The sequence below is a fragment of the Nerophis ophidion genome, unplaced genomic scaffold (genome assembly GCF_033978795.1).
Source record: "Nerophis ophidion isolate RoL-2023_Sa unplaced genomic scaffold, RoL_Noph_v1.0 HiC_scaffold_36, whole genome shotgun sequence".
NCBI lineage: Eukaryota > Metazoa > Chordata > Actinopteri > Syngnathiformes > Syngnathidae > Nerophis > Nerophis ophidion.
In genome coordinates this window covers 369,019-390,000 of record NW_026906958.1, presented here as the reverse complement: position 1 = coordinate 390,000, position 20,982 = coordinate 369,019, and the positions used below count along the sequence as shown (strand labels likewise).

The 20,982-nt window shown below is 43.2% G+C and overlaps 3 protein-coding genes across 3 annotated transcripts in view; all 3 read right to left on the bottom strand.

Moving 5' to 3' along the window:
- LOC133546675 (oocyte zinc finger protein XlCOF22-like) overlaps window positions 1-20,982 on the bottom strand; it is a 125,094-nt gene that overhangs the window by 70,393 nt on the left and 33,719 nt on the right. The window lies entirely within an intron of this gene.
- On the bottom strand, window positions 430-1,567 carry LOC133546685 (uncharacterized). The gene is made up of 2 exons (XM_061892482.1): window positions 758-1,567; window positions 430-646 (listed from the first exon to the last, which is right to left on the bottom strand). Exons 1-2 carry the CDS (start codon window positions 1,364-1,366, stop codon window positions 542-544), a joined length of 714 nt encoding a protein of 237 aa, XP_061748466.1. The 5' UTR covers window positions 1,367-1,567; the 3' UTR covers window positions 430-541.
- On the bottom strand, window positions 4,864-7,460 carry LOC133546683 (gastrula zinc finger protein XlCGF8.2DB-like). The gene has a single exon (XM_061892480.1). The coding sequence runs from the start codon at window positions 7,221-7,223 to the stop codon at window positions 6,378-6,380; it is 846 nt and encodes a 281-aa protein (XP_061748464.1). The 5' UTR covers window positions 7,224-7,460; the 3' UTR covers window positions 4,864-6,377.

The window sequence follows — 20,982 nt, the reverse complement described above, 5'->3', positions numbered from 1 at the left end:
GCCCTCCTGTGGACTTCTGCCGCAACTGCACACACAAAGAACTTCATTACTTCCAAGTGTGCCTTATTTAGTGTCCCAGACTTCCAATTCCTCCTTTACATGTTTAGTGTATAAGTATTAACCCTTGTGTGGTGTCCATATTGTTGTTACTCAGCCAGTGTTTTTGGGTCTGATGGACCCATTGCATTTTGTGACTTTTAATGCCTCACAAGCAAACAATTTATGTTAAAATACTGAAAAGATGTTGACCTTATTCCAATTACAAGGAGTATAAACAATACATATGGTTAATATCTGCCCTATACCTTTGTTAGGTCACAATTACAACGTATTATTTAAAACATAATAAAGAAAATAAATTAAAATCAAGATAAGAGTGGAAACAAATTTACAAGTGAAGCAAGCTTTTTAGAAACTACTGACTTTTATTTTGTTGAACTTGAAATGTAAGCCATTCAGGTGCACAACACAAGCTGAACAACATGAACACAGAGTAAACATAGCAGTGAAGACAACACATTGAACACATGGCCTGTAGCCACTAGCCTATACAACACTTGAGGGGCAGAGCTTTACTGTGTGTGTGTGTTGCAGATATACGTGTTGTTTTCCTGTCCATCTTGGGTCCGCACACTTCTTCTTGTTGCTGGTGTTCACAACCCAGAATAATGAAAAGATCAGGAATTTTACTAAGACTTCTGTGTCTCTTTAACAAGACATGAGTGGCAGACATGTATCAACAGCATCACACACTTACTTCAGGCTCTGCAGACAGGCCACCAGCATTCTCCTCCTGAATCCTCCTCACCATGGCTGCAGAGGCTGGGGTTCTGGGGACAAAATCTCTTCTCTCCATTTGTGGTCTCACCAATGCCATTCCCAGATCCTCAAGGAAGGGCCGTCTTTTCTGGAGCTTCACTCGTTTCCACTCTGGGTTCAGTGCCATCCAAATGACAAAGGAGTTGTACGCTGAGATGTCCAACATGTCAAATATTATCACCAGTGGCCAGGGTAAAGTCCTCCGTTTGCAGCTGTAGGCCGTCACCAGCTTGTCCATGTTGTCTACCCCTCCTTTTGTGGCGTTATAATCCATGATGATCTCTGGTTTGTGATGTTCCTGGTCACAGATTCTTCCTTCCCCGTGCAGTGTACACATGAGCACCACATTCTTGCCTTTCTTCGGCACAAAGGATACCCGGGATGTGTCAGCCGTGTATACAAACTTGGAAGACTTGACACGCCTGTTCTTTGAAGTCAGCAGTTGAGGTGGGAGCTCTGACCTGTTTTTCCTTATTGTTCCCACCATGGTCAGCTTCCTCTTCAGGAGCTCCTGTCCCAGTTTGTGCAAAGTAAAAAAGTGTCGCATGTGTTGTTGTGTCCACGGAGGCACTGAGACATGTCGAGGACTACTCTCATTCCTTGTTTTTTCTCAGGGGCTCCTCCATCAGGTTTCCCTGTGTAGACTTGTAAGTTCCAAGCATATGAGGAAGTGACATCACTGGCAGCCCAGATCTTTATACCATACTTTGCAGGTTTAGATGGTATTTACTGCCGTAGTGTGTGAATGTGAGTGTGAATGTTGTCTGTCTATCTGTGTTGGCCCTGCGATGAGGTAGAGACTTGTCCAGGGCGTACCCCACCTTCCGCCCGATTGTAGCTGAGATAGGCGCCAGCGCCCCCCGCGACCCAAAAAAGGGAATAAGCGGTAGAAAATGGATGGATACTGCCGAAAGGGGCCCTTAAATTGTATCAGCTGTTCATCAATGGTGACATTTGGCCCAGGGTTGTGCAGCAAGGGGAGAGCGAACAGCGTTGGCAGGTAGTGTTGCAACTTTGTGTGGGAACTGCTTATTTCATGTTTTTGTACCTGCGGTTCCCACGCCGGCACTGTCTGCTCTCGTTTACTCGCGCATTTGACCCTCTAAAGTTCTGTGTACATACACTCTGTCCTCCTCCTGTCTAGGCCTGCTGTGTGTGTGTGTGTGTGTGTGTGTGTGTGTGTGTGTGTGTGTGCGTGCGTGTGTGTGTGTGTGTGTGTGTGTGTGTGAACAGAACATCAATTTCCACACTTCTATTAGCCCCAGGTCCAGGGGACCCCGAACATCCTATATGTAACAGAAATGTGTAGGGGGGTGTATGGTGTGTGTTCATTAAATATGTATTCTGATATATGTTCTTCACAGAAAATGAGCCAAAGCCAGTGAGTTTCAGTTTGGAGAATTCATTAATTGTATTATTTTTCTTTTGATAAACATCGAAAACGGGTCCCACAGAGCCGAACACCACACAAGGATTAAGACAACTGCTGAAATGATGTATAAAGTAAATAATAATATGCTTCCAGAAGTGGTCCAGAAGATGTTTCAGATGTGAACCAGTAAATATGAACTAAGAGGGATTTATGAGTACTCAAAAGCAAATGTATTAACAAATGTAAAACAAATATATACACCATATAATGTTACTCTATAACATCAATAATAATTAAAAATGATTTCTGAATATCTCTATACACATATAAAAGTATTTTGTCCTGTTTATTCTCACCTTTACAGTCAAAGTGTTGTTTATTTTTTAATAAAGTACACAATGTTGTATATTAATAGGTTGATTGGCAACACTAAAGGGTCCCTAGTGTGTGAATGTGAGTGTGAATGTTGTCTGTCTATCTGTGTTGGCCCTGCGATGAGGTGGCAACTTGTCCAGGGTGTACCCAGCGTTCCGCCCGATTGTAGCTGAGATAGGCGCCAGCTCCCCCCGCGACCCCAAAAGGGAATAAGCGGTAGAAAAAGGAAGGATGGATGTATGGATGTTGTATATTAAAACATGTACTTGACTTAAAAATGCAAAATATCTAATCTATAAATGTTAGGATCTATGTGCTGATTTTGTTAGAAAGTCAAAGTCTGGACAGTTTATTTCAAATCCTGCAGTTTCATTTGCTGCTGCTGTTCTCACCAGCACACTTGTGTTTCTTACACTGCTACTTAGAAGACAATCCATCCATCCATTTCCTACCGCTTATCCCCCTTTGGGGTCGCGGGGGGAGCTGGTGCCTATCTCAGCTACAATCGGGCAGAAGGCAGTGTACACCCTGGACAAGTTGCCACTTCATCACAGGGCCAACACAGATAGACAGACAACATTCACACACTAGGGACCATTTAGTGTTGCCAATCAACCTATCCCCAGGTGCATGTCTTTGGAGGTGGGAGGGGCCTATCCCCAGGTGCATGTCTTTGGAGGTGGGAGGAGCCTATCCCCAGGTGCATGTCTTTGGAGGTGGGAGGGGCCTATCCCCAGGTGCATGTCTTTGGAGGTGGGAAGAGCCTATCCCCAGGTGCATGTCTTTGGAGGTGGGAGGGGCCTATCCCCAGGTGCATGTCTTTGGAGGTGGGAGGAGCCTATCCCCAGGTGCATGTCTTTGGAGGTGGGAGGAGCCTATCCCCAGGTGTATGTCTTTGGAGGTGGGAGGAGCCTATCCCCAGGTGCATGTCTTTGGAGGTGGGAGGAGCCTATCCCCAGGTGTTTGTCTTTGGAGGTGGGAGGGGCCTATCCCCAGGTGCATGTCTTTGGAGGTGGGAGGAGCCTATCCCCAGGTGTATGTCTTTGGAGGTGGGAGGGGCCTATCCCCAGGTGCATGTCTTTGGAGGTGGGAGGGGCCTATCCCCAGGTGCATGTCTTTGGAGGTGGGAGGAGCCTATCCCCAGGTGCATGTCTTTGGAGGTGGGAGGGGCCTATCCCCAGGTGCATGTCTTTGGAGGTGGGAGGAGCCTATCCCCAGGTGCATGTCTTTGGAGGTGGGAGGGGCCTATCCCCAGGTGCATGTCTTTGGAGGTGGGAGGAGCCTATCCCCAGGTGCATGTCTTTGGAGGTGGGAGGAGCCTATCCCCAGGTGTATGTCTTTGGAGGTGGGAGGAGCCTATCCCCAGGTGCATGTCTTTGGAGGTGGGAGGAGCCTATCCCCAGGTGTTTGTCTTTGGAGGTGGGAGGGGCCTATCCCCAGGTGCATGTCTTTGGAGGTGGGAGGAGCCTATCCCCAGGTGTATGTATTTGGAGGTGGGAGGGGCCTATCCCCAGGTGCATGTCTTTGGAGGTGGGAGGGGCCTATCCCCAGGTGCATGTCTTTGGAGGTGGGAGGAGCCTATCCCCAGGTGCATGTCTTTGGAGGTGGGAGGGGCCTATCCCCAGGTGCATGTCTTTGGAGGTGGGAGGAGCCTATCCCCAGGTGCATGTCTTTGGAGGTGGGAGGGGCCTATCCCCAGGTGCATGTCTTTGGAGGTGGGAGGAGCCTATCCCCAGGTGCATGTCTTTGGAGGTGGGAGGAGCCTATCCCCAGGTGTATGTCTTTGGAGGTGGGAGGAGCCTATCCCCAGGTGCATGTCTTTGGAGGTGGGAGGAGCCTATCCCCAGGTGTTTGTCTTTGGAGGTGGGAGGGGCCTATCCCCAGGTGCATGTCTTTGGAGGTGGGAGGAGCCTATCCCCAGGTGTATGTCTTTGGAGGTGGGAGGGGCCTATCCCCAGGTGTATGTCTTTGGAGGTGGGAGGGGCCTATCCCCAGGTGCATGTCTTTGGAGGTGGGAGGAGCCTATCCCCAGGTGCATGTCTTTGGAGGTGGGAGGGGCTTATCCCCAGGTGCATGTCTTTGTAGGTGGGAGGGGCCTATCCCCAGGTGCATGTCTTTGGAGGTGGGAGGAGCCTATCCCCAGGTGCATGTCTTTGGAGGTGGGAGGAGCCTATCCCCAGGTGTATGTCTTTGGAGGTGGGAGGAGCCTATCCCCAGGTGCATGTCTTTGGAGGTGGGAGGAGCCTATCCCCAGGTGTTTGTCTTTGGAGGTGGGAGGGGCCTATCCCCAGGTGCATGTCTTTGGAGGTGGGAGGAGCCTATCCCCAGGTGTATGTCTTTGGAGGTGGGAGGGGCCTATCCCCAGGTGCATGTCTTTGGAGGTGGGAGGAGCCTATCCCCAGGTGCATGTCTTTGGAGGTGGGAGGGGCCTATCCCCAGGTGTATGTCTTTGGAGGTGGGAGGAGCCTATCCCCAGGTGCATGTCTTTGGAGGTGGGAGGGGCCTATCCCCAGGTGCATGTCTTTGGAGGTGGGAGGAGCCTATCCCCAGGTGTATGTCTTTGGAGGTGGGAGGAGCCTATCCCCAGGTGCATGTCTTTGGAGGTGGGAGGGGCCTATCCCCAGGTGCATGTCTTTGGAGGTGGGAGGAGCCTATCCCCAGGTGCATGTCTTGGGAAATGTCACGCTTGCCACTGACAGTTTGTGTTTTAGTTTCTCCTCTATGTGTTTAGAATATCCTGTCCTTAGTTCCTGTCAGCACTCTTATTTTGGTCCAGCTTCCTGTTTGTCTCCCTGTGTGCTGTTTTTCCCTCAGCTGCGGCTGATTGGCACCTGGCTACACCTGGCTACAATCAGCCCGCTCCTATTTTACCTGCTTTTTTCCTCCGGTCAGTGCTGGATTATTGTCGTTGCCACATGTCGCACTTGTCTTTGCTACCTGTCGTATCTTGTCTTGTCCATGCAGCGTTGCTGTAAGCTATGTTTGATTGCGGTTTTTAGCTTACTGCCTTTTGTTCCCTGCTTCCAGTTTGTTTTCTAAGTACAAGTAGGACTTCTCTTTTCCATTCTAAAGTTCCTTTTTGTTTTGTAGCTCCCATGCTTGCTCTCTTAGTTTATCTGCCCACGTGCGTGCTTTTTGTTTGTACCCTTTGTTTGGTTTTGTTCTAGTATTTTATATTAAAACCATGTTTTCTTATTCAATGCCTGACTCCGTCTCCGCATCATGGGGTTCGTCAACAACAAACTTTGACAGGAAGTGGGAGGAAGCCGGAGTACCCAGAGGGAACACACGCATTCACGGGGAGGACATGCAAACTCCACACAAAAAGACCCCGAGCCCGGGATTGAACACAGGACTACTCAGGACCTTTGTATTGTGAGGCAGACGCACTCACCCCTCTTTCACCGTGAAGCCTAGAAGAGAATCTTTCACCACACACGCTGCAACTCAACACTTACTTACCAGTGTGTATTCTCATGAGTCTTTTCAAAAGCAGACTTTGTATAAAACGTTTACAATATACTGAACATGTATAAGGTATGTCTCCAGTGTGTGTTCTCATGGCTACTTTCAATGTGCTTTTTCATACAAACGCTTTAACACATTCTGAGCAGGAAAAAGGTTTTTCTCCAGTGTGTGTTCTCATGTGTACTTTCAAAGTGCTTCATTGTACAAAAGCTTCACCACATTCTTAACAAGAAAAAGGTTTTTTATTCATTGTGTATTCTCATATGTGCTTTGAAATGGTCCCTTCGAGTAAAATCTTTACTGCAGATTGAACATAAAAACGTTTTTTCTCCAGTGTGTATTCTCATGTGTGCTTTGAAATGGTCACTTCGAGTAAAAGCTTTACCACACATTGAACATGAAAAAGGTTTTTCTCCTGTGTGTCTTCTAATGTGTGCTTTGAAAAGGTGCCTTTGAGTAAATCCTTTACTACAGATGAACATGAAAAAGGTTTTTCTCCAGTGTGTGTTTTTGTGTGGTTTACCAACTGTCCCTTCTGGGAGAATCCTTTGCCACAAATTGGGCACATGAATGGTTTTTCTCCAGTGTGTATTCTCATGTGTCTTTTTAACTCTGCTTTTCGCGCAAATCTTTTACAGCATTCTGAGCAAGTAAAAGGTTTTTCTCCAGTGTGTATTGTCTTGTGTGTATTCAAATGTTGCCTATGAATAAAATCGTTACCGCAGATTGAACATGAAAAAGGTTTTTCTCCAGTGTGTGTTTTTGTGTGGTTTACCAACTGTCCCTTCTGGGAGAATCCTTTGCCACAAATTGGGCACATGAATGGTTTTTCTCCAGTGTGTATTCTCATGTGTCTTTTTAACTCTGCTTTTCGCGCAAATCTTTTACAGCATTCTGAGCAAGTAAAAGGTTTTTCTCCAGTGTGTATTGTCTTGTGTGTATTCAAATGTTGCCTATGAATAAAATCGTTACCGCAGATTGAACATGAAAAAGGTTTTTCTCCAGTGTGTGTTCTCATGTGTCTTTTCAAATCGTACCTCTGAGTAAAATATTTACCGCAGATTGAACATGAAAAAGGTTTTTCTCCAGTGTGTGTTCTCATGTGTACTTTCAAATTACTAGGAGATTTAAGATGTGAAGTGAGTGTTGTCAGTGTGACATGTCTTATCATCTTTAGAGTCTTCATCATCAGTGTCAGGAGAGTGTGACGTTGTGTCCTCACTATCTGATAGTGGAGCTAAGAGCTTGTCTGCTTGTGATCCTCCACAGTGGTCTCCATCAGCTTCTGTTGTCATGTGTTGTGTTGAGCTGCTGCTTGGAGGCTCCCCCCCTCCCCTCTCCTCACTTTCACCTTTCACCTCATCATCTTCACTCTTCACAGGGACACCAGTCACTGGCATCTTGGTGACATCAACCGCCTCCAGTCCTTCAAGATGCTCTCCCTGCTGACTGATGCTGTGTTCCTCCTCTTCCTCTTTAATGTGAGGGCTCAGTGGATCCACCACTTCCTTTTTAAAATGGGGTGTCAGTGGGTCCTCCTCTTCCTTTTTAAAATGGAGTATCAGTGGGTATTCCTCTTCCTTCTTAATGTGGAAGGGCTGTGGCTCCTCCGTTCGCATCCTGAAGCTCCACTTCTGTTGCTCAAGGTGAAGATGTTCTTCACAGATGTCTGCAAGACAAACACAGCATCTCTGCTCAGTCACACAATGCATTCACTACTTTTACATGCACTTAGGAAAAACAAGTTATTGTAAGAACTGTCTTGAAATCTCAGTGACGCACAAACACGCTGCTCTTAACAACATTATTCACAGGAAAAGAAAAACAAACCAGGACAACAGGACTTTTTACTGTGGATAGACGATACGGTTTAAATTAGATTTTGCGATTAAATTATTTCATATAGAATTACTAATAGAACTATCTTAAAACAGGTTACACAGGCTCCTAATTTAGTTGCTGAAATATGCAGTGAAATAATACATAATTTCCAGTATTTTTTTTCCTCGAATAAAGTAACCAGATATGTCTGCCGGCTGGCCTGGGAACGCCTCGGGATCCCCCGGGAAGAGCTAGACGAAGTGGCTGGAGATAGGGAAGTCTGGGCTTCCCTGCTTAGGCTGCTGCCCCCGCGACCCGACCTCGGATAAGCGGAAGATGATGGATGGATGGATGGATGGATGGATGGGTTCGATAAAATAATACAATTAGAAATGACACAATATGTTACTGCATATGTCAGCTGCCAAATTAGGAGCATTTTTTAACCCGCTTTGAAATTATTCTATTATCAATCATATAACAAATTATATATTGTGACATATATTGTAATTAGGATATAGATTTGAGGTCATATCGCCCATACCAAACATTGGCTCCCCGAGTCATTTTGTCTGGCCCACCAAATATATTTAATTTTTATATTCTTCAGATGTGTGTGTATGTTTAAAATGTTGTACTCCTGTTCTACATCACGTGGAAGTGTCATGTCATGGGGATGGTGTGCTTTTAACTAAGGGTGTGACGATGAACATGATTCTTACACATATGTGTACTTCATGTGTATATGAATGTACTTTCCCTTGTGTGCTTAGTTTGACTGTAACTTCATAGTGGATAATATCTATAAACAACCTCAATTGTTTTACATCTTTAATTTGAAGGGCTGTTTACTTATCTGACAAATTCAAAGGAAACTGCACTTTTTTAAAATGTCGCCTGTCATTCACAATCCTTATGTGAGACATATTTTTTAAATATTTATGAATTCTAATTAGTAAATAAACATGAGCAGAAATCAGCTAATATTGGAGTCAATGGGAGCTCCTCTATTAGACCCACAAAGTCCTCCAAAAAACATCCAAAAACTGCCAACAATACTCATTTTACATTTTGTGACCACAATATTAACCAAGTATTAGTGATATTGTTATTATAAGCGCTAACGTTAAAGGCCTACTGGAAGCCACTACTAGCGACCACACAGTCTGATAGTTTATATATCAATGATGAAATATTAACATTGCAACACATGACAATACGGCCGCTTTAGTTGACTAAATAGCAATTTTAAATTTCCCGCGGAGTTTCCTGTTGAAAACGTCGCGGAATGATGACGTGTGCGCGTGACGTCACGGACTGTCAGGAAATATTAGCTTAGCATAACACACAGCTAAAAGTCGTCTCTTTTCATCGCATACTTACACAGTAATTTGGACATCTGTGTTGCTGAATCTTTTGCAATTTGTTCAATTAATAATGGAGACTATAAAGAACAGTGCTGTTGGTGGAAAACGGTGTATTGCACCTTTGTTTTTAACACAGAGCGGTCAAGCGAACATGTTTCTCTACGTCAACCAGCATGTTTTTGGATGGGAAAATTGTGATATATATCTTACCGGAGACATCATTATTCGTCCTCCTGCAGTAGCTGTTTAAAAGGCAGCTGTGAGCTTGGCTCCTCGGCTTTTCTTTAAGACACTGGGTGTTCACCGCAGCCATCCGACCTCGAGGTATGTCTTTACAATCTCACTAAAACACTATTGAAACAATAAGCAGATAAGGGATCTTCCAGAATTATCCTAGTAAATGTGTGTAATTACATCTGAAACGCTCACAATGCCGCCGCCCAGAGCCGTCGCTTTTTATTTTATTTTATTTTTAAAAAAAAATTCTAGTCTTTCGCTATCAATATCATCATCCACAAATCTTTCATCCTCGCTCAAATTAATGGGGAAATTGTCGTTTTCTAGGTCCGAATAGCTCTTGCTGCTGGAGGCTCCCATTATAAACAATGTGAGGACGTGAGGAGCCCTTACCCTTGTGAAGTCATTGTCTGCGACTTCCGGTAAAGACAAGGCTTTTTTATCAGCACCAAAAGTTGCGAACTTTATCGTGGATGTTCTCTACTAAATCCTTTCAGCGAAAATATGGCAATATCGCGAAATGATCAAGTATGACACATAGAATGGACCTACTATCCCCGTTTAAATAAGAAAATCTAATTTCAGTAGGCCTTTGAGGACCTACTTTTAGCGGCGCATAGATCACAGAAGTAACTAGCTTATGCTGCTATATTGACATATTGAGCTGCTTTCTCGCCTCTAAGAGGGTGAAAGCTAATTCTAGATTATATAAATCATGCTTCTCACTTATGTAGTAGAAGGTTGTGGACATAAACCGAGAACTTGGTCAACTCTGACATCCAACTTAGACCTGGAGATGGCAAGAAAGATTCGAAAATACGCTATTTTGCACCCACCCTTTTTTAACCATTTGTGAGGATTAATTCTTCATCTAAACGGGAAGATATGAACATACCATCAGTCGGCATCCCACTGAGAGCAGACATTGTATGCTTAAAATGAGAAAGATATGTAAATATGACATGTTATTAAGAGTGTGACTACATTACATATATACTTACAGTGTGTATTTAAAGGGGAACATTATCACAATGTCAGAAGGGTTAAAACCAATAAAAATCAGTTCCCAGAGGCTTATTTTATTTTTGGAAGTTTTTTCAAAATTTTACCTATCACGCAATATCCCAAAAAACGGCTTTAAAGTGCCTGATTTTAACCGTCGTTATATCCGCCTGTCCATTTTCCTGTGACGTCACTGCGTGAAGCCAATACAAACAAACATGGCGGATAGAACAGAAAGCGACATTAGCTCGGATTCAGACTCAGATTTCAGCGGTTTAAGCGATTCAACAGATTACGCATGTATTGAAACGGATGGTTGGAGTGTGGAGGCAGATAGCGAAAACGAAATAGAAGAAGAAACTGAAGCTATTGGGCCATATCACGACAGACATCGGCAACGAGGACGAATTCGGCGATTGCCTTCTAACCAACGATTGCATCTTTTGAACACTGAGCAACTTGAATCCGTCAATTGGTATATATTTGTTTGGCATTAAATGTGGGTGGAGCGAAAGGCTGGATACAAATATAGCTACAAATGAGGCATAATGATGCGATATGTACATACAGCTAGCCTAAATAGCATGTTAGCATCGATTAACTTCCAGTCATACCGTGAGCAAATATTTCTGATTACCACATAAGTCAATAACATCAACAAAACTCAACTTTGTGATTTCGTTGACTTTATCATTGTAAATGCATCTGCTTTGAGTGTCGCAGGATATCCACACATCTCTGTGCCATCTCTGTCGTAGCATCGCTATCGTCGGTAAGGTGTGCAGAACAAACGAGGGACTTTCGCATCTTTTGACCACTGGTGCAACTTGAATCCGTCCATTGGTATGTGTTTGTTTGGCCTTAAATGTGGGTGGAGGGAAAGGCTGGATGCAAATAAAGCTACAAATAAGGCATAATGATGCAATATGTACATACAGCTAGCCTAAAGAGCATGTTAGCATCGATTCGCTTCCAGTAATATTTTGTGGGTTCTTCCGAGGATGTTGTAGTCGTAATGATTTGTGCAGTCCTTTGAGACATTTGTGATTTGGGGCTATATAAATAAACATTGATTGATTGATTGATTGATATGTCTGATTAGCACACTCCACGTAAGTCAGCTGGTGTTGTTACACCCTCCGACAACACACCGACGAGGCATAATGTCGCCAAGGTACGGAAAACAGTCGCAAAAACGGAAAATAACAGAACTGATTTGACTTGGTGTGTGTAATGTGTTTGAGAAAATGGCTGATTGCTTCCCGTTGTGACGTCACAGGTGAAAGGTCATTGCTCCGGCAGCGTTTAAATCGCCAAATCCACCCTTTTAGAGTTCGGAAATCGGTTAAAAAAACATATGTTCTTTTTTCTGCAACATCCAGGTATATATTGACGCTTACATAGGTCTGCTGATAATGTTCCCCTTTAAAATGTTAAAGGTGGATTTAAAGGCCTACTGAAAGCCACTACTACCCACCACACAGTCTGATAGTTTACATATCAATGATGAAATATTAACATTGCAACAAATGCCAATACGGCTGCTTTAGTTGACTAAATTACAATTTTAAATTTCCCGCGGAGTTTCTTGTTGAAAACGTCGCGGAATGATGACGTGTGTTTGTGACGTCCCGGGTTGGAGGGGACATATTAGCGCAGCACCATTTGCGGGCTGAAAGTCGTCTCTTTTCATCACGCAATTAAACAGTATTGTGGACATCTGTGTTGCTGAATCTTTTGCAATTTGTTCAATTAATAATGGAGAAGTCACAGTAGAAAGATGGAGGTGGGAAGCTTTAGCCTTTAGCCACACAAACACACGGCTTTACTATGGATCAGAACGGTCAAGCGAACATGGTTCCCGACCACTTGTCAACCGGCAGGTTTCGCTGAGAAAATTGTGGTAAAAACTCTCCTCTTACTGTAGATCAGCCGAGCTTGCGCCGTCCATGCAGCTGCCGTCAACTTCCCTCAGAGACTGACGTCAAGACACCCGTGGACACACCCCTCCGACTATCAGGTACTATTTAACTCACTAAAACACTAGCAACACAATAGAAAGATAAGGGATTTCCCAGAATTATCCTAGTAAATGTGTCTAAAAACATCTGAATCCATCCCAATGCAATCGCCTTTTATTTTAAATTATTATTATTATTTTTTTTTCTAGTCCTTCGCTATCAATATCATCATTCACGAATCTTTCATCCTCGCTCAAATTAACGGGGAAATAGTCGTTTTCTCGGTCCGAACTGCTCTTGCTGCTGGAGGCTCCCATTAAAAACAATGTGAGGACGCGAGGAGCCCTCACACTTGTGACATCATCGTCTGCGACTTCCGGTAAAGGCAAGGCTTTTTTGTCAGCACCAAAAGTTGCAATCTTTATCCTGGATGTTCTCTACTAAATCCTTTCAGCAAAAATATGGCAATATCGCGAAATGATCAAGTATGAAACATAGAATGGACCTGCTATCCCCGTTTAAATAAGAAAATCTCATTTCAGTAGGCCTTTAAGATGTTATTTAGAGCACTTTGACAGCAGAATAGAGCGGCTACCAATGACTCAATTGCTCAAGGTTTATTTTCTATTGAGGATGCATTAACCATCGACCTGCTCAGTGGCCTTTTGGTTAGAGTGTCTGCCCTGAGACTGGAAAGTCATGAGTTGAAACCCTGGCCGAGTCATACCAAAGACTATAAAAATGGGACCCATTGCCTCCTTGCTTGGCACTCAGCATCAAGGGTTGGGGGTTAAATCACCAAATGTTTCCTGAGCGCGGCCAACGAGGAGCTTTTAACTACCTCGGCGACCTCGGCCCAAGAAATAGGAGAGCCCACCACAGATTTTCCAGGAACTGCTTCCTCATACAAAGATGTGTTGGTGGGATTGAAGAGGTCTTCTGAGTATTCCCTCCACTGATTAACAACAGCCGCAGTAGAGGTCAGCAGCAAACCATCCTCACCATACACGGTGTTGACAGTGTACTGCTTCCCACCCTGAAGCGGCGGATGGTGGACCAGAATTGCTTCGAAGCCGCCCGGAACTCGTTTTCCATGGCTTCCCCAAACTCCTCCCATGTCCGAGTTTTTGCCTCCGCGATCGCTGAAGCCGCACTTCGCTTGGCCAGTCGGTACCTGTCCACTGCTTCTGGAGTCCCATGAACCAAAAGGACCCGATAGGACTCTTTATTCAGCTTGATGGAATCCCTCACTGCTGGTGTACACCAGCGGGTCCTAGGATTACCGCCACGACAGGAACCAACCACCTTGCGGCCACAGCTCCAATCAGTCGCCTCGACAATAGAGGCACGGAATATGGTCCACTCGGACTCAATATCCACTGCCTCCCTCGTGACATGTTCAAAGTTCTTCCAGAGGTGGGAATTGAAACTCTCTCTGACAGGAAACTCTTCTAGGCGTTCCCAGCAGACCCTCACAAGCTCACCACAAGGTGGTGATTGGTAGAAAGCTCTGCCCCTCTCTTCACCAGAGTGTCCAAAACATGAGGCCGCAAATCCGATGACACAACTACAAAGTCAATCATGGAACTGCGGCCGAGGATGTCCTGGTGCCAAGTGCACATATGGACACCCTTATGTTTGAACATGGTGTTTGTCATGGACAATCCGTGACAATCCGATAACAAAGCACCACTTGGGTTCAGATCCGGGAGACCATTTTTCCCAAGCACGCCGCTCCAGGTTTCACTGTCGTTGCCAACATGAGCGTTGAAGTCCCCCAGCAGAACAAGGGAATCAGCGAGGGAGCACTCTCCAGTATTCCCTCAAGGGAATCCAAAAAGAGTGGGTACTCTGAGCTGCTGTTTGGTGGCTAAGCACAAACAACAGTCAGGACCCGTCCCCCCACCCGAAGCCATGATGTTGTGTGCCAGGCTTCACTAATATAAGAGTAGCTATCAGCTGGCAACAACCCTTGACTAGATAAGGTGAGTGCATTATCATCACAAAACTGTATTAGGTGTCTTGCATTATCAGAGCTGCCATCAGAAATATCAGCATTCCAGTCACCGACCACATAAATACACGTACAGTGATTATCCTGTATAAAATAATTAATAAAAGCAAGTTTAAACATGGATTCATCCTCATTGTCTTTACATTCATACGGAGTGTACACATTGAGAACAATAAACTCCCTATTGTCGGACTTATACTGAACAGCAATACACTTCGAGCCTAATAACACTAATAACTGCATCGTGCTTTTTGTGCCAGAGCACAGCAACACCTCCCGCTATCCTCCCTCATACAATTCCCATCATTAATATAATTCAAGAGCCCCAGGTCTTGTTTTGGGAGGAATGTCTCTTGTAAGCCTAACATGTCAAAGTGGAGCAGCAGGTTGTCAACAACTACACGCCGAGCCCGGTCCCCGGCGCTGGATATTAGATTTTTGTTTTCTCTTTGGCCTCAGTCTGGATCCCCTCTCCAGGGTCCCAGGCTTAGACTGATTTTTTTTTCTCACCTCTCCTCCTATTTACCAGTTTCTCACCTTTTTTTTAAGGGGCGGCGGAAGTTGGCAGACCTGTTCTGTCTCCCTGTAATGTTTGTCTGCTCTTGAATGGGATTGTGCTGAAAATCTTAAATTATCCTCTGAGATTATTAAAGTGTTTCTGATTCTGATTGTGTTTCTATCAGCCATCTTCAAACATAATTAACTTTCCAGTACAATTTCTTAAATTTTGGTTCGCCGAAAGTTTTATCAGTAACAAATACTGCCTCAGTTTGCAATCGGACAACTTTACCGCTAGGAGGCTATTGGAAGAAAGACTTTAGAAAGACAAGAAAACTTTGCTAATTAGTACTAATAAACTAGATTGATTGAGACATCGCTGGACAGCAGAGAAGTAACTAAATCCAAACAAACGTTGAAATTATTTTTTTAAGATATCTGGCTTGTATTTTAAGTAGGGATATAAATCGTTAGAAATGTATCGATATGATACCCTAATCGATACCAGTATTTGTCGGTACTTTTTTTGGTACTAAATGTCACCAAAGAACGAGATTCCTCTACAGAATCTCCTCTCTGGTCAACAAAAGCACCTTGAAGATTCTAGCGGGAACTCTCATTCAACCCTTTTTCGATTACGCTTGCACCTCCTGATACTCCAGCACCTCCAAAACTCTCAAATCTAGACTCCAAACATCCCAGAATAAACTAGTCCGGTTACTTTTAGACCTCCACCCCAGATCACACCTCACTCCAACCCACTTCTCCAAAGTGGGCTGGCTCAGGGTGGAGGACAGAGTAAGACAACTTGCACTGAGCCTAGTCTATAAAATCCGCGACACCTCCCTGATACAGAAGTACATGTCCAACTACTTCCTTAACGTAAATGACCGCCATAACCACAACACCAGGGGGAGCTCCACAAACCACGTTAAACCCAGATTCCGATCTAACAAAGGTCTAAACTCATTCTCTTTCTATGCCACATCAATGTGGAATGCACTCCCAACAGGTGTAAAAGTAAGTGCATCTCTATATTCCTTCAAAACCGCTCTAAAACAACACCTCCAGGCAACTTCAACCCTTTACTAATACCCTCCTCCATTCACATCCCATGTCCCCGGATTATAAATAACCTAATGTAAATAATCAAATGTTCTTCTAATGTATATACTTGTTCTTATGCTATGTGAACTCACTATGTTCTCTGCTGGCTGTACATATCCTACTGTAAGACCTACACTGTTTCAATGTCCACATTTCTCTGTTGATGCAATTGTTGATGACTGAAGTACTGATATCAACCAAAAATCCGCATCCCACCCCCAGATTGTAAATAATGTAAATAATTCAATGTATATACTATGATGATTAACATGTGTGATGACTGTATTATGCTGATAGTATATATTTGTACCATGAATTGATTAACATGGACCCCGACTTAAACAAGTTGAAAAACTTATTGGGGTGTTACCATTTAGTGGTCAATTGTACGGAATATGTACTGTACTGTGCAATCTACTAATAAAAGTATCCATCAATCAATCAATCAAAAATGATATTTCAAATATATAAACCGTATTTTACTTTAAATCATGTATGTATGAAAATAATTAACTAGTACTGTTTTTAATGCACTTATTGTGTTGTCTGTCTAATTGTAATAAATGCAGACGAGGCGTGTTCAACGTTGACTCACACAGCGTGCTCATAACCACATTCTAGCTGTCTGCATGGCGACATACGACACCACTTCACGGGGCTACCGCGCATGCTCGTCACCACTGTTGCATGCTGGGTAGTGTAGTTCTTTAACTCCCTAGCTCAAACATCACAACTATGACTCTTTGGCCCCGCCCTTACGGACGCATGCTTGGAAGACATTCGCTTTGCGGCAAAGTCCTCCTTTTCTCCACACACGCTTCTAAGCCTCGGCACATCTCCTCACATCGCTACTAACTACACTTTATTCATCCTCCGTGTCAGGATAAACTCCGCTCGTCTCAGCCACATTTGGAGATTATTAGGCCCGCTTAGCTTGATAGTTGTTTGAGCGCGCCAATTAGCTTAGCATGCTAGTTAGCTTAGCATGTTAGCCGCTAACAAAGAGACGCGGATTTGATCAACACATCGCTTAGTTAAGCTCAAGTGTGAGTGTAAAGTGTTGTGATTGTGTGAAAATGTGCGAAAGAACGATAGAAAAGTATGAGGAAGAACTTTGTTGTGTGAAAATGTGTGAAAGAACGATAGCAGAGTACAAAGAGGAACTTTCTCGGACAAAAGAAGAGAACGAGAGACTACGTCAACTATTGGAGGCTGTTTTCAAGAAACCTCAAGTTGTGTTACACCGAACAGGTTTGTTTACTTCTTACTCTCACATCTTTACTAACTTTATATTTCATCATGAACATGACGTGTTTGCAGCAGTCATTTCCATTAGATCAGGGGTGTCCAAACTTTTTCCACAGACGGCCGAACACGGAAAAATGTAAGCATGCAGGGGCCATTCTGATATTTTTCATTTTCCAACCATAACAACATATACAGATTTTTTGTTTTAATCCTTAGGGCTCCTGGGGAGCATAGAGGGTCTCAGTCACTAAAATGTTAAAAATAAGTCAAATTATTATTTTTTTAATTTTATTTAAGGCTTACAGTAAATCTCCATATCAACTTGAGGTTGATATAAAGTAAAACAAATAAGGTTTTATATATTTTCCGTCAAACATAACTTGTTTTTTTATAGTAAAACTGAAATATGAAGTATTTACATAGATAGATAGATGGATAGATAGATATGACTTTATTGATTCCTTCAGGAGAGTTCCTTTATTTAGCAATTAAAGCCCTCAAAGATCAATAATGCAGGACATCATTGATTTTAATTATTTAATATTTTTGAGTAATCACAGTGAAAGGTCAAATAAAATCCTACTAAATATATTTGAGATCCGAAAGGTTTCCCACCCATAAAGTGATCCATTTTTATTAGATTTTTTTTTTACTTTTAACACTTAAATTTCAAGATAAACTTCCGATATATATGTCAATTTTAAGTTTGAACTATTATTTTGTTTATTTTATGCTCTTTTTTCCAAATTTTGATGTTTTTATATGACAACCATACAACATATGCAATATTTTTTTCTATACAAAACATTTTAAAATGATAACTTTTAAGTAATAATTCATTATAACATTGATTTTTTTTGTCATTTGTTTTGAGCAATGGAAAAAAAAAATGAAGAATTGCGATACTATCAATTTTGCAATCTTTGCAGAATGGGTGGCGGGCCGGTAAACGATTAGCTGCGGGCCGCAAATGGCCCCCGGGCCGCACTTTGGACACCCCTGCATTAGATAATGTCCAAATAGAGGTGGTTTGGCACACTTATAATTAAAAAAACAAACTGATGTTGTTTTTCATCAGATATGTACTAGTATTGTATATGTGGATGGGGGCCCTGCTTTGGTAATAATGTGTACCCCTTTCAGAGATCACATTTAGTTCCACTTCAAACATTCACATGATGGACAATAAGATGAGATGGTATAACATGAACAGTTGTGGAACCTTTTTACTCGAAGGGGAGATCTCGTTGGAAGCGCTATGTATGAGTAGACGCCGTTTGGGTATAACAAAATGGTGTCTACCAATGTAGTTTACAATGTCACTACGTCAGTAGTTGTCAAACTTTTTCACCAAGTACCACCTCAGAAAATACTTGGATTTCCAAGTACCACCATCATGAACAGCATTAAAATACAGTAGCATAGTAGGCCTTAATTATTCATTAAAAACAAGGAAGACACATTATTTAAAGAGTATATTAAATAATTTTAAATACTGTTGCATTGCACACAGTTTGAACAGTAACACTGTGTTTGCAAGTAGGAAAATAAAAGACTGTACTTAAATAATACGCAGTGCACACCAGATAGATTCTGGTGCGCATCAGATAGTTTCTAGGATGCAGCTTCCTCAGTTGACCTCTGATCTGGTCCACAGAGATGACTATACATGCGTTTCCGATGACGTCACACCCGTCCCACAATTCCCTTGTCCGCCATCTTGTATGTCAAAACAAACACTCGTAACCAAGGACGCCTCCGTTGTTATTTTTGTGAGAATGGGTCACACATGTGTCGTTTGGGGCTGTGTAAACCGCGCCAATTCAGGACAAAGAACAACAAAGTACTACGATATCCCTAAGGTTATAGTAAAACAGGGAAAGGAAACCGAGCGACTGTCGACAGAAAGGAGCAACCTGTGGCTAGCTAGAATCAATCGAGTGGGATTTACCCCTGATCCAGCAAAACGACATTATAAAGTTTGCTCTGATCATTTTGTAACAGGTACTTTGAATTATGTTGCTCTCTGTATCGATGATAAAATGTGTTATGGTTAGAATGGATATTAAAACATAGGAGGAACTACTGTGCCTGTGCTTGTACTTAATAACGCTCGACGTCTGACGTTGTTGTTGCACAAATATAACCTTCTATATATAATATAGGCAATCGCTGCTTATTTTTGGACGATTTTATTAAAATTTGAATGAATTAAATCAAGTAACCCTAAACTATGCAGTTGCATAGTTAGAATCATATAGTTCTGAAAATACTTTTGGGTACTATTTATCAAGTGCTTCTGGACGATAGTCTTTAGCATATCCTGGAATCAGAGAAAGTAAAACAGGCTTAATTTTTCGTTTGGATTTTAATTCTCTATACAAGTCTGACAGTTCATCTTGTGTCCCCTTCTGTACCTCTGGTAGTTTCCTCTGTTTTAATGGTGCCGGTGTATCTCCAGATACGATTGCCTTGTCTAGCTTTTCTCTTGTGATGTGAAGTTAATGTCCTGTATGGTCTTGTACCCAACTTTCTTGACTGCAGATGGAAGTAGCCAGTAAGATTTTTCCTGCGTGACTGTCGTGTTGTCCCGCATCTTGACGCTCGTTTCAATGGCAAACAACAATGCAGAAACATGTGAACATATTTCGCCAATGCCTGCCATACATGTACAGTGTCCTGATAAAACACGACCCGTCTTCTCTGATATGACCCATGGCACCAAACACATATCAGTTGATCTCTGAGAGTGGCGAACACCAGCGATGAGCACACATTTATCTTCCATTGTAGCCAGTTTCATTTCCTGTACCCATCCACACACAAAGTAATTGTACGCTTCGAGCGACTTGTAGCCCTTGAGCTCATCCAGAGTGTAGGCACTAACATTGTTCACCAAATAGTTGACGATGTCGGCGTAACTTATATCCGGATAACATTTTCAATTCGTGCTTTCCCATCTCATACGGATCTTTATCGCCAATATCCTTCCATTTCTGTAAATACCTGGCTTTGCAAACCCCATCTAGCGTCTGTCTGTAGGGAACTTTTACGACTTCTTTCAAATTTCCTGAAGTGGACGTCATTGTTGCTGCAAAAGTGTGGAAATATATTTAGAAAACTGCCGCAGACAAGCAAACAAAGTTTTGTTGCACAAGATGGCGGCTGACTCGAAGGATTATGGGTAATCGCCGCTAGCGGAAACCCATCTATTGTCTGGTGGAGGTGGAAGAGTAAGGGGTTGCAACCATGGCTGGGGGGGAGAAGAAGAGGGGGTGGCTGTGATGAGGAGTGGGGGGTGGGGAGGACATGTGCTGGTTGAACCGGTTGAAGAAGTTATTCATCTCAATTGTCCCCCCTACTGCTCTGGTCTTTGTCTTGTGGCCTGTGAGGGTTTTCACACCTTACTAGACCTCCCTCATGTTGTTCTGCTCCACCTTCTTCCTGTAGCTTAGTTTAGTCTTTATTTGAAGGGACAATGCACAGAAACATTAAGCTCAAAGACAGATATGTTCTGTTCCAGATTATAGCTATATAGCTAATTTCCATCTGCAGTCCCTGGCTACCTGTCCTTAGCCTTCCTCACGTGTCCTTTCTTCTCCCGCTGTGCTGCTCTCATTGCCTCCCTGTCTCCACTCCTGAAGGCAGCTTTCTTCTTGTTGAGCACAGCTTGAACCTCGTGTGTTATTAGGG

Coding starts and splice junctions, on each gene's coding strand:
- LOC133546685 (XM_061892482.1), bottom strand. CDS start 1,366: ATGCGACACTTTTTTACTTTGCACAAACTGGGACAGGAGCTCCTGAAG. Junction 647..757: donor GCCTGTCTGCAGAGCCTGAA/GTAAGTGTGTGA, acceptor TGTGAACACCAG/CAACAAGAAGAAGTGTGCGG.
- LOC133546683 (XM_061892480.1), bottom strand. CDS start 7,223: ATGATGAAGACTCTAAAGATGATAAGACATGTCACACTGACAACACTC.